The sequence below is a fragment of the Trachypithecus francoisi genome, unplaced genomic scaffold (assembly GCF_009764315.1).
Source record: "Trachypithecus francoisi isolate TF-2019V2 unplaced genomic scaffold, Tfra_2.0 Lachesis_group0, whole genome shotgun sequence".
Lineage (NCBI taxonomy): Eukaryota > Metazoa > Chordata > Mammalia > Primates > Cercopithecidae > Trachypithecus > Trachypithecus francoisi.
The window spans coordinates 62,442,602-62,457,040 of NW_022681453.1; the positions used below are offsets into that span (position 1 = coordinate 62,442,602).

The 14,439-nt window shown below is 45.2% G+C and overlaps 1 protein-coding gene across 5 annotated transcripts in view; it reads right to left on the reverse strand.

Moving 5' to 3' along the window:
• CHCHD6 (coiled-coil-helix-coiled-coil-helix domain containing 6) overlaps positions 1–14,439 on the reverse strand; it is a 239,609-nt gene that overhangs the window by 208,999 nt on the left and 16,171 nt on the right. For all 5 annotated transcript variants that reach the window (XM_033210921.1, XM_033210920.1, XM_033210917.1 and 2 more), the window contains exons 2-4: positions 7,455–7,563; positions 3,856–3,925; positions 1,294–1,438 (exon numbers count right to left, since the gene is read on the reverse strand). In XM_033210921.1, coding sequence (XP_033066812.1) covers positions 1,294–1,438; positions 3,856–3,925; positions 7,455–7,563 — 324 coding nt within the window. The remainder of the gene's footprint in view (positions 1–1,293; positions 1,439–3,855; positions 3,926–7,454; positions 7,564–14,439) is intronic.

Sequence of the window (14,439 nt, forward strand, 5' to 3'; positions counted from 1 at the left end):
GTAGTCATCAAATTAGTAAGCTAAGGCCTGTGCCCAGCCAGCATGTCTGCCTTCCCCTCCCAGGAGAGCACAATCCCAAATGATGCTCTCATATCGTGTTCAACCCCCTTCTAGGCAGCACCGTGTGTACCAGGCTACCCACCTAAAGTAGGGCAAGGCTGTTCTGGTCTCAAACCTCCAGCAGATGTTATTAGATGCCGCCCACAGCCATGCTTCCTTCCCCCAACTTCCTTGCTGTCAGTTCTAATTCTGGCTGGATGCGCAACCTCCCTAATGTGACTAGAAAAGAGCCCTAGCTGCAGCCAGTGGAGCCCTCTGTATCCCCTCTGCTGAGAACTGGCCTAGCCATGGGCACCTGGTACAATTCAAGTCAGTGTGATGTAAGAGGAATTCTGCCAGGAGCTTCTAGGAAAGTTATCCTTGTGATAGAGACACAAGGGCCAGCACAGCCTCTCTTCTTCTACTGAGGGTTTTACTGTCTGCATGGGACTTGTGGGGCAGTAACAGCCTTCATTAACCATGGGGACAGCCTCCCTAGGATGCACTGGCACACTGTGGATGGCAGAGTGGCAGGAAGAGAAGCACCAGGTCCATGATGATGCTAGTGAGCCACTGAATTAGTCAACCCTGGGGGCACTTTGAGACTTCTCATGTTGCAAAATAAATGCTGCACTTAAGCAAAAATATCCTAATAGCCACCCATCACTTAAATGTATTAATGACAATAGCAATAACAATAGTGCACTACCACGGTCTGCCAGCATGCTAAGTCCTGGACAAATACTATCTCCTCTGATTCCCTGGGCAGTCCTGTGTGTGAGCATCACGATCTTCGAGCAAGGCTCACAGACAGGGTGTCCAGGATTTGCACCCAGCCTGCCTAACTCTAAAGATGATGCCCTCCCTGTCATATATTACATGGCTCCAGGCCTCTAGTCCTCTCTCCTCACACCCTCCCGAAACACATACCACTGCAGCCTTGACATCTGTGAAGTTTCAGAGCTGAATGAGACTGTCAAGTGATCTAGTCCCTTACTGTATAGACCTGAGGTCACAGAGACTGAAAAAACATGCCAAAGGCAGCAAAGCAAATCAGTGACACAGCCAGGGCTGGGAGAACCCAAGTTCCTGGCTCCCAAAAGACCCTTTTCCACAGACGTGAAGCCGAGCACATCCCAGGGGCAGCCGCCTGAGCCAGCAGGGCTTCAGACTAACCAGGTGCCAGGGCCCACCCCCTCTTTCCCAGGGTGCTGCCCAGCTCAGAAGGCTAGTTCAGGGAAAATCTGCACTCACCAGCCGGACTGACTTCTGCTCCTCATGGCTGATGCTGTCTTCACCCATGGGCAGGGATGCCTTGGAGTGCTTGGTGGCAGCCTCTCTTTCCCTCTTTGCCACCTGGAAGAGCTTATCCTGGACAGCAGCATGCTTCTGTTCATACCTGTGCAGAAGAAAGATGAGGAGAAACAGATGCAGATGGCATGACGGACAGCCCATAGCCAAGACAAGGTCTGTGCACTCACTTCAGCTGCCAGGGAAATGCTGAAACCAGCCAGCGGCCAGCCAGGAAAGGAGAGAGTGCTGTAAAACCACACGCCCCATCATTCCACGCCTGAGCTCAGGCATCAGTGACAGCTCCCCAGACAAGGGGAGACAATGACACTGAGCCAGGACAACACAGCTCAGGAACAGGAGGAGACCTGGCCAAGTAGGCAGCCCCATGCCCAGTGAGAGTCTCAGGGAGGGGCTCAATCCACGGATTGCCTCCACTTGAGAGCTTGAAGATTGGAGATGGTAGTAGTCCTCTGTTTTGAACATTTAACTCTTCACTCTGAATATGTTCCTACCCTTTGACCTATTTCTGGGCATTCTGCCTAGTAAAATAATCCTATAGAGAAGAAAAAAGTTATTAGTGCTGAGATGCTCTTAATAGTATTATTTATTATAGTGAAAAAAATGCAAGCAACCTAAATGTCCCAAAATCAAGGTCAAGCTAAAGTAAATATGGTGTGATCATATAATGATCTATGACGTCACCACTAGAAACTATAGTCTTTCACTTGTCTGTAGGTTGAATCTAAAAACTGAGAACCAATAAATGCTTTTAGCAATAAAACTGCTTATAAAGCAGGTGAAACTAATGACAAATCATTATAATACGAAGTGAAAATAGCAAGATATGAAATTATCTATGACTTTCAAAAAATAACCCTAAACAGGGGGTAGGGCGGTTTTTGGGTGGAGAAGAACATGAAATACTCCAAAATATTAATAGTGGTTGTCTTGAGATGATGAGTCTATGGGTGATTTTTTCACTTGATAAATTTTTAAATCTTTCATTAGCATGTATTACTTTACCATTTTGAAAATGTTTAAAAGTACCAAAAAAGTGGGGTTCAGGTTAGTAGTTGGCTTTTTTTCTTTTTTTTTTTTTTTGGTTTTGGGTCTCATAATGTGGCCCAGGCTGGAGTGTAGTGGTGCAATCGTAACTCACTGTAAACTCCAACTTCTGGGCTCAAGCTATCTTCCCACCTCAGCCTCTTGAGCAGCTGGGACTACAGACATGTGTTACCCCCAGTTAACGTTTTTAATTTTTTTGTAGAAACAGGGTCTCACTATGTTGCTCAGGCTGGGCTCAAACTCCTGACTTCAAGCAATCCTCCTGCTTTAGCCTCCTAAATTCGCTGGGATATAGGCTTGAGCCACCACACCTGGCCAGGTCAGTTATTCTTGCTGAGACCTATTAGGGAGCGTGAATCTTAGAATGTGGGTCTTAACCCATGACTATGCAACAGACCCAACATGGCTGAACTACTAGAAGGCAAACGCCCAACCATGGCTGACACTGGGCACCCTAAGCTGACCCACTGGGTCCTCTGACCATACTGAGGGCAATTTCCTCAAGGATGCTGAAGAGGCCAATCAGTAACAACTACTGTGAGGGTCCACTGAGAACTCTGTAGGACAGGTGCTGTGCTCATGTGCGTGATATACATTAACATATTTAACCACGACAAGAGCCCAATTAAAGAAGTACTCTTCTTAGATGCAGTGATTTTTCAAGTTCACATAGTTAGCAAGTTACAGGATCAAGACGCCACCCTGTGCTCCACTGGGGCCTCTGTGCCTTAACCACTTTGCTAAAACTTCTCTGGCAACAGGCCCCACGTCAGAGGTGTGGCCAGGTCTTGGGGTTGTGGCCTGTACCGACAAAATCACCAACATCCTGGAGCCAGTTCATCTGGACAACCACAGCTGGCACGGGGAGGGCTCCACTTCCTCATCTCTCTGAAAACATGCCTGCATGTGCACACACATGCAGAAGTTCCAGCCACTCAACTGTTTAGTTCTAGCTTTTTTAAATGATTCTTTTTTTTTTTTTTTTCTTTCAGAGACAGGGTCACCCAGGCTGGAGTTCAGTGGTGCAATCATAGCTCCCTGCAGCCTCGGCTTCCTGGACTCAAGTGATTCTTCCACCTCAGCCTCCCGAATAACTGGGACTACACAGGCACACACCACAACACCCAGCTAGTTTTTTATCTTTTAGAAATGGTGTCCTTCTATGTTGCCCAGGCTGGTCTCAAACTCCTGGCCTCAAGCAATCCTCCTGCCTCGGCCTCTCACACTGCTGGGCATGAAGAACATGAATGATCAATTCCCCTACGGCCCTTTTGGTGTTTCTACATCTTTAAATTAGAACCAGTGACACCTATACCATAGGGTTGTCCTTCAATGCAACTGAGATTAATTATGTGAGACAAACCCTCCAGGGCTTCAGGCAAGGAGAGGGGTATCCAGTGAGGAAAGAGGCTTTTAGGCAGAGCGCAGTGCCGGGAGCAAGCAGGCTCTCAGGCTCACCTCTTGACATCCTCCTTTGCCCCTGAGATCTGCTGGCCACCACTGCTCCCCGACCTGGGCAGTGTGGATTCTGCAAAGGAAAGAGAAGAAAAGGCCTGTCAGTGGCACCCCAGGGTCCATGAAGGTATGGAGGTCACCCAGAGAGGAATGATCCCCATGAATAAATGTGCCCCTTGGAAGGCAGCACCACAGATGAGTCCCCACAAAGCAGTGTTCGCAGGGGCAGACAAGGAACACCCTTGATTCAAGCTGTCTGGAAAGCCAGATGATCCAAGCCACCTCTTATCCCGAAGGGGTCTCTGCACCAGGATGCCTACAACACTGGGTGCAGTGTTCCAAACCCATCCCTACCCTCCTGACAGTTATTTGGAATCTAGGTCATCTCCTAAGCACAGGCCAGGAGTGGCTGCACGAAGTCATTGCTTTGCTTCCTGAGGACAACCTCCCAGGCAGAGGTTTTGGCATAGGGAAGGGAAGGGGTGGGGGCTCTTTAAATCTTGTTTCCCTTAGTACCCACCTGAGTCTGCACAATCCCCAGTGTGGCAAATGCCACATATTAAACCTAGTTCTACTTAACCCCTATCGCCCCTAGTATTATTGGGCTCTTTCTGTTTTTACAGTAGGTCCCTTTTGATCATCACGGATTTGGGGATTTCTGAGCAAATCTAATTCACTCTCCCCACCACTTGCTGATACTGAAGGTTTTGTTACTACACTGTCCCCAGCCTTCACCCTTCCAAAGCTCTCTGTCAGCCAAAGCTCACCACCTTTCTTGGCCTTCTCTGATGTCCCACACCTCCCTCCACCACAGGGTTCTATGCACCAGCAGCCAGAACCACACAGAACATAATGTAAGAACCAGGCTGTGGGAGGTGCTCAATAAAGGTGTGCGACTCCAACTCCAGACCCATCAGGGACACCTCAGGGGGCACTTCTGAAAGCGTCAGCTGTGACTCACACTTTCAAACCACCTCTCATGGGAGGAGAGCACCTCCCATGCTTCTCAGCAACACACCAGGTTTTCAACTAAGGTGAATGCAGGAGGCTGCTGTGGAGTTTCATCTCCACACCAGTGCTCCCCATGCTTATTTATTTGCCTGAAGAGTTTTACTGAGGTTTAATGCCTGGTATTTTTGCTTTTTATATAACTCTCCATTTTTTAACTACAAAAATAACAGGCCTGCGATGTAGAGCCTGTGGCACTCATCCTCACTGCCCCTTCTGTGTGCCCCTGCCCGATCCCCGCCTCCCTGGGAGTGCAGTGTTGAATATGCGTTTCTTCCAGTATTACTGACGTGGAGATCTTGTCATGAGCATGGCCACCTGTGCACATTTCCTACTGAGCTGTCTTTGTTAAAGAGCTTTAAGAACTCGCTACATATTAAGGTTACTATGACGCTGTCCAATGTTATATTTTCTCTAACTTATCCATTCCTGTTACTTCTTTTCTAAACTGTCTAATTTCTTATATTCACATTTCCTATGTTTTTAATTTAAGGTTTCTTCATTTAATATGATGTGTAGAAAATCTATCTTTTATTGTACTTTTATGGCTTCAAGCCATACATTTCAATCTTTTATTTCCTCTGACATTTTTGGGGGGTATGGTATGAGAAGAATTTTAACTTCTTTTTCTAACTTCGTTTCATCACTAAAATAAAGCAAAAACTGGTTTTAAAAGTACAAAATATCTTAAAATTAGTTAACTTCAAGATAGTCATTTATGCTGACTCTTCAACATTCAGAAACAAAACTCACATCTATCATTTAAACAGCAAAGTATTGTTATAACTAACTCCAAGTGACAAAGAACCGCTATTCTTGCTTTCTAAACTGCCAAAATTTACCAAACTGAAGCAAATGCTTATTTCTTCTAAAGCTGAAACTGATGTGTAGTATTATATATTATGGCAATTTTCACTTTTATCATCACTTTCTCCCTCTTTCGAGTTAATCTAGTTTGTTAAAGTGTATTGGGTCAAGTTAGACCCCTCTCAAGCCCTTCTCATCAGTTAGAGCCAGCGTGGGGAGTAAGTGAGCCCTATTGGCAAAGGAGAAGGGTTTCTTGGGGGGTTTTTGGGAATCTCACACATCCCCTTCAGTGGTAGATATTCAGAAAGATCTTGGGGTGGGTCCAAATCCAGGAGTTCACTGGCTTCCAGGCAGACAGCACAGGGGTGGAGGTGTCGGGACACCTGGCAGGCATCTTGAAGATGAAGCCAGAGTTCTCTGGCCACAATGGGGAGGTCTCCATGGCCTGGCTCCCGAGTGCCACTCCAACATCTCCCCCTCCCTTGTACCTTGTATTCCACAGACAGCAATGCTTCTAGGCCCCTGAGCAGGCTGGGATGCACCCTGCCTCCGGACCTCTGCTCCTGTTGTCTGCCCATCCGCAGTGCCCACCCACCACCATTCCTCCTGCCTTTCACAGTCCCTCCTCTCCCGGGGCAGATTCCAGGGTTGCATCACAACACGACATCTGGGCTGACATCTGGCTGACATCAGGGCCGACATCTGGCTCCATAACCAGAGCCAGGTGTGCCATGACAGAGGGTCCCTGCCCACCTATCACTGTGTCCTGGCACAGGGCACGGGACCTGGCTCTGGGTAGCCTTCAGTAAACACTAAGTGGGCAAGATACAGCTCTCATCTTCTAAACTCTTACAACCCAACAGGGAAGATGAGTAGAAAAGACAACTGTAACACGAGACCAGGCCCGAGACGAACAATCTAGTGGGTGGTTCTCTATGTAAACAGTCAGTTCTTCCATGGTGGCATGGTGCCTCCAGCCAATCTTTTTTTTTTTAATCGAGTTACTGAGTCTGGTAGACAGACTCAAGTTCTCAAAAACAAGTATGTTTTGAGCAGTTGCTCCAAGGACTTTATTTTGTAATATTTTAACATTTGTATGCCTTACAAATTTTTTTCTTAAAATTTTATTTCCTTGTATTTGCTACAAGTTGTTAATTAGGGAAAGCACAAATTTCTTCATTTGCAACAGGTACAATAGAGTAGGGAACAAATCAGCTTTCAGCCTGGCTTGAGCACCAGCTTCACAGTGGGCCAGGAAGAGGAACTCCTAGGACCTAGGACCCCTCCTAGAAGCCCAGGGGGAAACATTCCAAGGGCCAGGACAGGAGCTCTCAACCTGAGGCTCAGGTGAGGGCTGCTGTGGCAGGCGCCTAAGTCACTGATGGAATTCTCCCGCATTTGGTCCCATTCACATGAATCCATATAATTCTTTGATTTGGGAGTCAGGCTAGAGTGGCTGAGGCTGAGTCATGGCTATGCTGCCTCTGAGGGCCCTTAAAGGCAACTTCTTTCCTGAGCTGTCAACTCAGGTCCTTCTGCCTCAATTCCCACATGGAGAAAGTGACACAGAGGGAAGGTGGTCTTGCCCGAATCCTGGCAGCTCTGACGACAGCGCCCGTCACTCCCAGAAAGCCATGCTCTTCCGGAAAGCCCTTACCAGACAGAGCTGCTTAACGTCATCCCGAAGCCAACCTGAGCTCCGCGCGCCGTCGGGTGGGCTCGGGTGAGCACCCATCACTCTTTTCACTGTCTCTCCACACTCCACAGAACTGTCACAACCCCCGTACCTTTGTGAGGGGCTTTCAAGTTGCCATCTTGAAGGCCAAAGGTAGAAGGTGCAGGAGCAGGGGGTGCAGAGCTGGGCTCCTTCATGCGGTTCACCACGTTTTCAGACAGCTAAGGAAGCAGAAAGGAGGAACAAGAAAAAGTTATGTCACAGAAGTGTCTGGAAGCAAAGCCTCCTCTTTATTCAGGTCTCAGAATTAACTGAATGCACTGCTTCCTCAAGACCAACTCCAACAAAGCAATTAAAACTCCTCTAGTGGTGGCCCAGTGCCTACCAGGTCCACGCCGAGCCCATCCGGACTCCCAAGCCTACCAATGTATGCCCCCTGCTGGCTTTGCAGCTTCACCGCCATCACTCCCCTCCACACACCCAGTCCTCAGGGGAACCTGATGTATCAATTTTCTCACCTCCTCTGAATTCAGGCATGCTCTTCCCTCTGAACCACCTCCAGCCCGCCACCTCCCTCTCTGGGACATCTCCACCTGTCCAAATCATAACCTTTCTTTGGAGGTATCTCAGTGTCCCCTTCTCTTGGAAGGCTGCCCCTCAACAGCATCCAAGTGAAGCACAGGTACCTCTGTCCATCGCATTTCTCTTTATTCCACTTTGCAGATAACACATTTTTTTTTTTTTTTTACAAGTTGAAGGTTTGTGGCAAGCCTGCATCAGGCAAGTCTACTGGTGTTCTTTCCAACAGCATGTACTTTGTGTCTCTGTGTCATGTTTTGATAATTCTCACGATACTTGAAGTTTTTCATTGTTACTGTATTTGTTATGGTGATCTGTGATCAGTGATGTTTCATGTTACTCTTGTAATTGTTTTGGGACACTGAAAACGTTGTCCTTGTAAGATGGTGAACTTAACCAATAAATGCTGTTGTATTCTGACTGCTCTAGCGATCAGCCATTCCCCCACCCCCATCACTCTCTCTCTCCTTGGGCCTCCCTATCCCCTGAGACACAACAAAATTAGGCCAATTAATAACCCTGCAATGGCCTCTAAGTGTACAAATGAAAGGAGGAGTCACATGTCTCTCCCTTTAAATCAAAAGCTACAGATGATTAAGCTTAGTGAGGAAGATATGTCAAAAGCTAAGACAGGCCGAGAGCTAGGCCTATTGCACCTAACAGTTAGCCAAGTTGTGAATGCAAAGGAAAAGTTGTTTAAAGAAGTTACACGTGCTACTCCTGTGAACACATGAATGGTAAGAAAGTGAAACGGACTCACTGCCGATATAGAGAAAGTTTTAGTGGTCTAGATAGAAGATCAAGCCAGCCACAGTACTCCCTTAAGCAAAAGCCTAATTGAGCCTAAGGCTCTATCTCTTTCCAATTCAGTCAAGACAGAGAGGTGAGGAAGGTGCAGAAGAAAAGACTGAAGTGAGCTTAGGTTGGTTCACAAGACTTAAGTAAAGATGGCGTCTCCATAACATAAAAGTGCAAGGTGAAGCAGCAAGTGCTAATGGAGAAGCTGCAGCAAGTTATGCAGAAGATCTAGGTAAGATCATTGATGAAGGTGGCGATACTAAACAGAATAGTCTTTTACTGGGAAAAGATGCCATCTAAGACTTTCATAGCTAGAGAGGAGAAATCAATGCCTGGCTTCAAACCTTCAAAGGACAGGCTGACTCTCTTGTTAGGGGCTAATGCAGCTGGTGACTTTAAATGGAAGCCAACACTCATTTAGCATTCTGAAAACTCTACGGCCTTTAAGAATGACACTCAACCTGCTCTGCCAGTGCTCTAGAAATGGAACAACAGAGTCTAGATGACAGAACATCTGTTTACAACATGCTTTACTGAATACTTTAAGCCCACTGTTGAGACCTACTGCTCAGGAAAAAGGAATCCATTCAAAATATTACTGCTCATTGACAATGCACCTCGTCACCCAAAAGCTCTGATGGAGATGTACAAGATGAATGTTGTTTTCATGCCTCCTAACACAGCATCCATTCTGCAGCCCATGAATCAAGGAGTAATTATGACTTTCAAGTCTTATTATTTAAGAAATTCATTTCATAAGCTTAGAGCTGCCATAGATAGTGACTCCTCTGATGGACCTGGGAAAAGTAAATTGAGAACTCTGAGGAAAGTACTCACCATTCTGATGCCATTAAGAACATTCATGATTCATGGGAAGAGGTCAAAAAATCAATATTAATAGGAGTTTAAAAGAAGTAGATTCCAACCCTCATGGATGACTCTGAGGGGTTCAAGACTTCAATGGAGAAGTCACTGCAGATGTTGTGGAAACAGCAAGAAAAGTAGAATTAGAAGTGGAGCCTGCGGATGTGACTGAATTGCTGCAATCTCATGATCAAATTTGAACAGATGAGGAGTTGCTTCTTATGGATGAGGAAAGAAAGTGGTTTCTCGAGATAGAATCTGCTCCTGGTGAAGATGCTGCGAACACTGTTGAAATGACAACAAAGGATTTAGAATAGGATCGTAAACTTAGTTGATAGAGTTGAGCAGCAGGGTTTTAGAGAATTGACTCCGATTTTGAAAGGAGTTCCACTGTGGGTTAAATGCCATCAAACAGCATCGTATGCTACAGAGAAATCTTTTGTGAGAGGAAGAGCTGATCGACATGGCAAACTCATTGTTGTCTTATTGTGTAAAACCTCCACAGCCAACCCCACCTTCGGCAACCATCATACAGATCAGTCAGCAGCCATCAACACGGAGGCAAGACCCCCCACCAGCAAAAAGATTATGACTCGCTAAAGGCTCAGATGATCATTAGCATATTTTGCCAATAAAGTATTTCTAATTAAGGTATATATACTTTTTAGGCATAATGTTAGTCTACACTTGACACTACAGTGTAGTGTAAACGCAACTCTTATATACACTAGGAAACCAAAAAGTTCATGATTTGCTTTATTTTGATGTCCGCTGTACTGTGGTATCTGGAGCCATGCCTGCACCACCTCTGAGGTGTGCCAGTACCACCTCTTCCCTTCCTCTGAGCCCCCCGACAACACACATGTGCTTCTCAGAGAAGTACTTACACCTCCCGCCTGCCTCTCCCGCCTGCCTATCCTGATGGTTTTTAAATACCTTGAGGGCTAAGCCTGCATCTCACTCATCTCTGTACACCCCCAGGGCCACACATACAGTAGATAATCAAAATACTGCTTGACTAATTTCACCTCAGTTCCCCTAATGAAGACTGGGTAACCAAAACTCTCATTCATTTTAGAGGATGTGAAATAGGCCTAAGGGCGTCATAAAACAGTTTACTGAAATGAAACAGCAAGCTGGGGATCAATCCAGGATAAAAATCCTTAAGCGTTCACTTTAGTAAATATTTATTAAGTGCCTAATATGTGCAAGGCATCATAAAGCACAGCTGAGGGAAAGACATTAAAAATTACTGTAAGACAAAAGACATGATCAGCAACTCCACTTCCAGAATATCTCATGGAGAAAAGTACTCCCCCATATACACAGAGGCATGTGGAAGGACACTCACTGTGACACTGGAGGAAATAGGGAAAAAAGAAAAGGAAACCACATAAACATCCAGCAACAGAGAACTGATGGAGGAAATCCTGGCGTATACACCCTATGAAATTTTATGGACCCATTAAGAAAGAACAAGGTAGAATACATATACACTGTCACGGAAGACACACGAGGTACACTGCTGATTGTTTAAAAAGTCATAGAATTTTTTGTACATCTCAATTTTATAAAAAATAATGCAGACATACAAATATAAATGTTGCTGAATTTGAATATATGCATATCCACATATCCACAAGTGTGAATTGCATTTGGATTTCACATGCATGCATATAAGACACATATACAGGTCTGCTCTGAGGAGAAATCTACAAAACTGCTTAGCAAAGTACTCAGAGGATGAGGTCCTGCAAGTGGGGACAGAAGCAACTGGGGCAGGATTTTCACTTTTGGTACTTTTGTGTCTTAATTTTTTACCATGAACATTTCCTTAGTAACAAAAGATTGTAATAATAATAATAATAATAAAGTCCCTGTAGTATTTAAGATATATACAAATCAAACAGCTAGTTAATGACATATGACAAGAGAAGACCAAACGTATCAATGGAAGAGAATAAGGAGTCCATAAAGAAACCTTTATCTCTATGGTCAATTGATTTCAACAAGGGTGCCAAGACAGTTCAGTGGGGAAAGAGCAGTCTCTTCAACCAATGACGCTGGGATAATTGGACATCCCTTGCAAAACAATATAGTTGCACACCTACCTTACACCATATACAAAAATTAATACAAAACAGATCTGAGACTTAAACGTTAAGAGCTAAAACTATAAAACTCTTATTAGAAAACAGAGGGCTATGGGAGGCAGAGCTTGCAGTGAGCTGAGATCCGGCCACTGCACTCCAGCCTGGGCGACAGAAAAAAAAAAGAAAAAAGAAAACAGAGGGCTAAATCATTATGACCTTTGCTTTGGCAATACATTCTTAGAGGTGATACCAAAAGCATGAGCAATGAAATAAATAAATAAATAAATAAATAAATAAATAAATAAATAAATAAATGGACTTCTTCAAAATTTTAAAGTTTTGAGTACCAAATGACACCATAGGGCAACTGAAAAGACAACCCACAGAATGGGAGAAAATATTTACAAATCATATACCTGATAAGGAACTTTTATCTAAAATATATAAACACCTCCCAGAATTGAATAATAAAATGAAAAATAATCCTATTTAAAAATGGGCAAAGGATCTACATAGAAATTTTTCCAAAGAAGATATACAAATGGTCAATACGCACATGAAAAGATGCTCAACATCATTAGTCTCTAGAGAAACACGGGTTTAAACCACAATAAGGTACCACATCACACCCACGAGGATGGATATAATTAAAAGATCAACTTGTAAGGGTCAGCCATAGTGGCTCACGTCTGTAATCCTAGCATTGTGGAGGGCCAAGGCAAGAGCATCACTTGAGACCAGGAGTTTGAGACCAGCCTGGGCAACACAGTGAGGCCCTTTCTCTAAAAAAAAAAACTTTTTTTAAATTAGCCAGGTGTGGTGTCATGTGCCTGCAGTCCTAGCTTCTTGGGAGGCTGAGGCAAAAGGATCGCTTGAGCCTAGGAAGTCATGGTTACAGCGAGCTATGACTGCACCACTGCACTCCAGCCTGGACAACAGGTGAGGCTCTGTCTCTAAATAAATAAATAAATTTTTAAAGTTAAATTATAATAAGTATTTGAGAGGCTGTGGAGAGTTACCACTTGATATTACAATTCCACTCCTCACTATATACCAAAGACAAATGAAAACATGTATTCACATCAGCACTATCTGTAACAGCCAAAAAACGGAAAGGACCCAAATGTTCATCAACCAATGAATGGATAAGTAAAATGAAGTATATCTATACAATAGAGTATTATTCAGCCATAAAAGGGAATGAACTACTGACACATTACAACACAGAGGAACCTTGAAAGCAGTCAGACCCAAAAGGCCACACTGTGCGGCGTATTATAGGATACGTCCACAACAGGCAAATCTCTAGACACAAAAGTAGATTCGTGATTGCTTTAGGCTTGGGGAAATGCAGGGACAGGGGTGGGGGCTGATAGCTACAGGGTAAGTAGGATTTGGTGGGGAGGGTGGGGGGTGGGGGTGATGAAAATGTTCTAAAAATGATTGTGGCAATGATCACACACACCTGTGAATACACTAAAAACTATGAAATCACATGCTTTAAATGGGTGAATTGTACAGCACATGAATCACATCTCAACAGAGTTGTTACAAATAAAAAGGGAGAGAACACCAAAAACAAAGAGAAGCAGCCCAGACAGGAAGTCACTGAGAACAGCACAAGGGCCAGAACATTCCAGTGGCCAGAAGCAGCCAAGAGAGGGATGGGTTCCCTAGGGCAGAAGCTGACTTAGACACAGGAGAAGTGGCGGTGTCTGCGGAAGACAGAAGCCTCACAGCCTAGAGCAGGGCACCGGGGAAGAGGCACAGACAGGAAGAGACTGTGCGCCTGGCGCCATAGGTTCACTTTGGAAGGCCTAGGGTGGAAGGACTTGGATGAAGCCGGCAGAGAAAGAAGTTTGGAAGTCAGGCAGAGGGAGAGGTCCAACCAACCCGAGGAGACGCTGAAAGTTTGTGAGCAAGGAAACATTACGGCCTGCGTGGGAGGTGGGATGAAAAGCTCGTCTGGTGGCTGCCCTGACTGTGGGGAATGAATGAGAGCACAGAGTTGAAGAAAAGGAGCTTTGAGCTCAAGTTCATGGAATAACTTACATGAGAATAACAAAAAAGGGCAGGAAATTAAGAAAATTATCCTAAGAAGGCAGCAGATCCGTTTGATTGTAGGCAAATACAAAAATCCCACATTGTAGGACCAGGCACAGTGGCTCACGCCTGTAATCCCAGCACTTTGAGAGGCCAAGGCGGGCGGATCACGAGGTCAGGAGATCGAGACCATCCTGGCTAACACGGTGAAACCCGTCTCTACTAAAAATACAAAAAATTAGCCGGGCATGGTGGCGGGCGCCTGTAGTCCCAGCTACACAGGAGGCTGAGGCAGGAGAATGATGTGAACCCGGGAGGCGGAGCTTGCAGTGAGCTGAGGTCGCACCACTGCACTCCAGCCCAGGTGACAGACAGTGTGAGGCTCTGTCCCAAAAAAAAAAAAAAAAAGAAAAGAAAAGAAAAAAAATTCCCCCTTTGTAAAAGGGAGAAACCTTCCCTTCCCAAGTTTGCTCATTTGTTCCTTTTTTTGCAGCTGTAGCAACTAAGACCCTGAATGAGTCAGTGTATGGGAGAATGAGGAGAAACATCTAAAGCCCCAAGTTCCCAGTAAGCACTCAGCCACATGCTGAGGGTAGAAACAGGATACCAGGCTGGGTGCAAGGTGACAGCAGTAGAACGTGGAACATCCTTCCCTGTAGGTGGGGACACGGAGCCAGCACTCAAGAGGGAACACTTCAGGGAACTTCCTGAAGCCAGCAC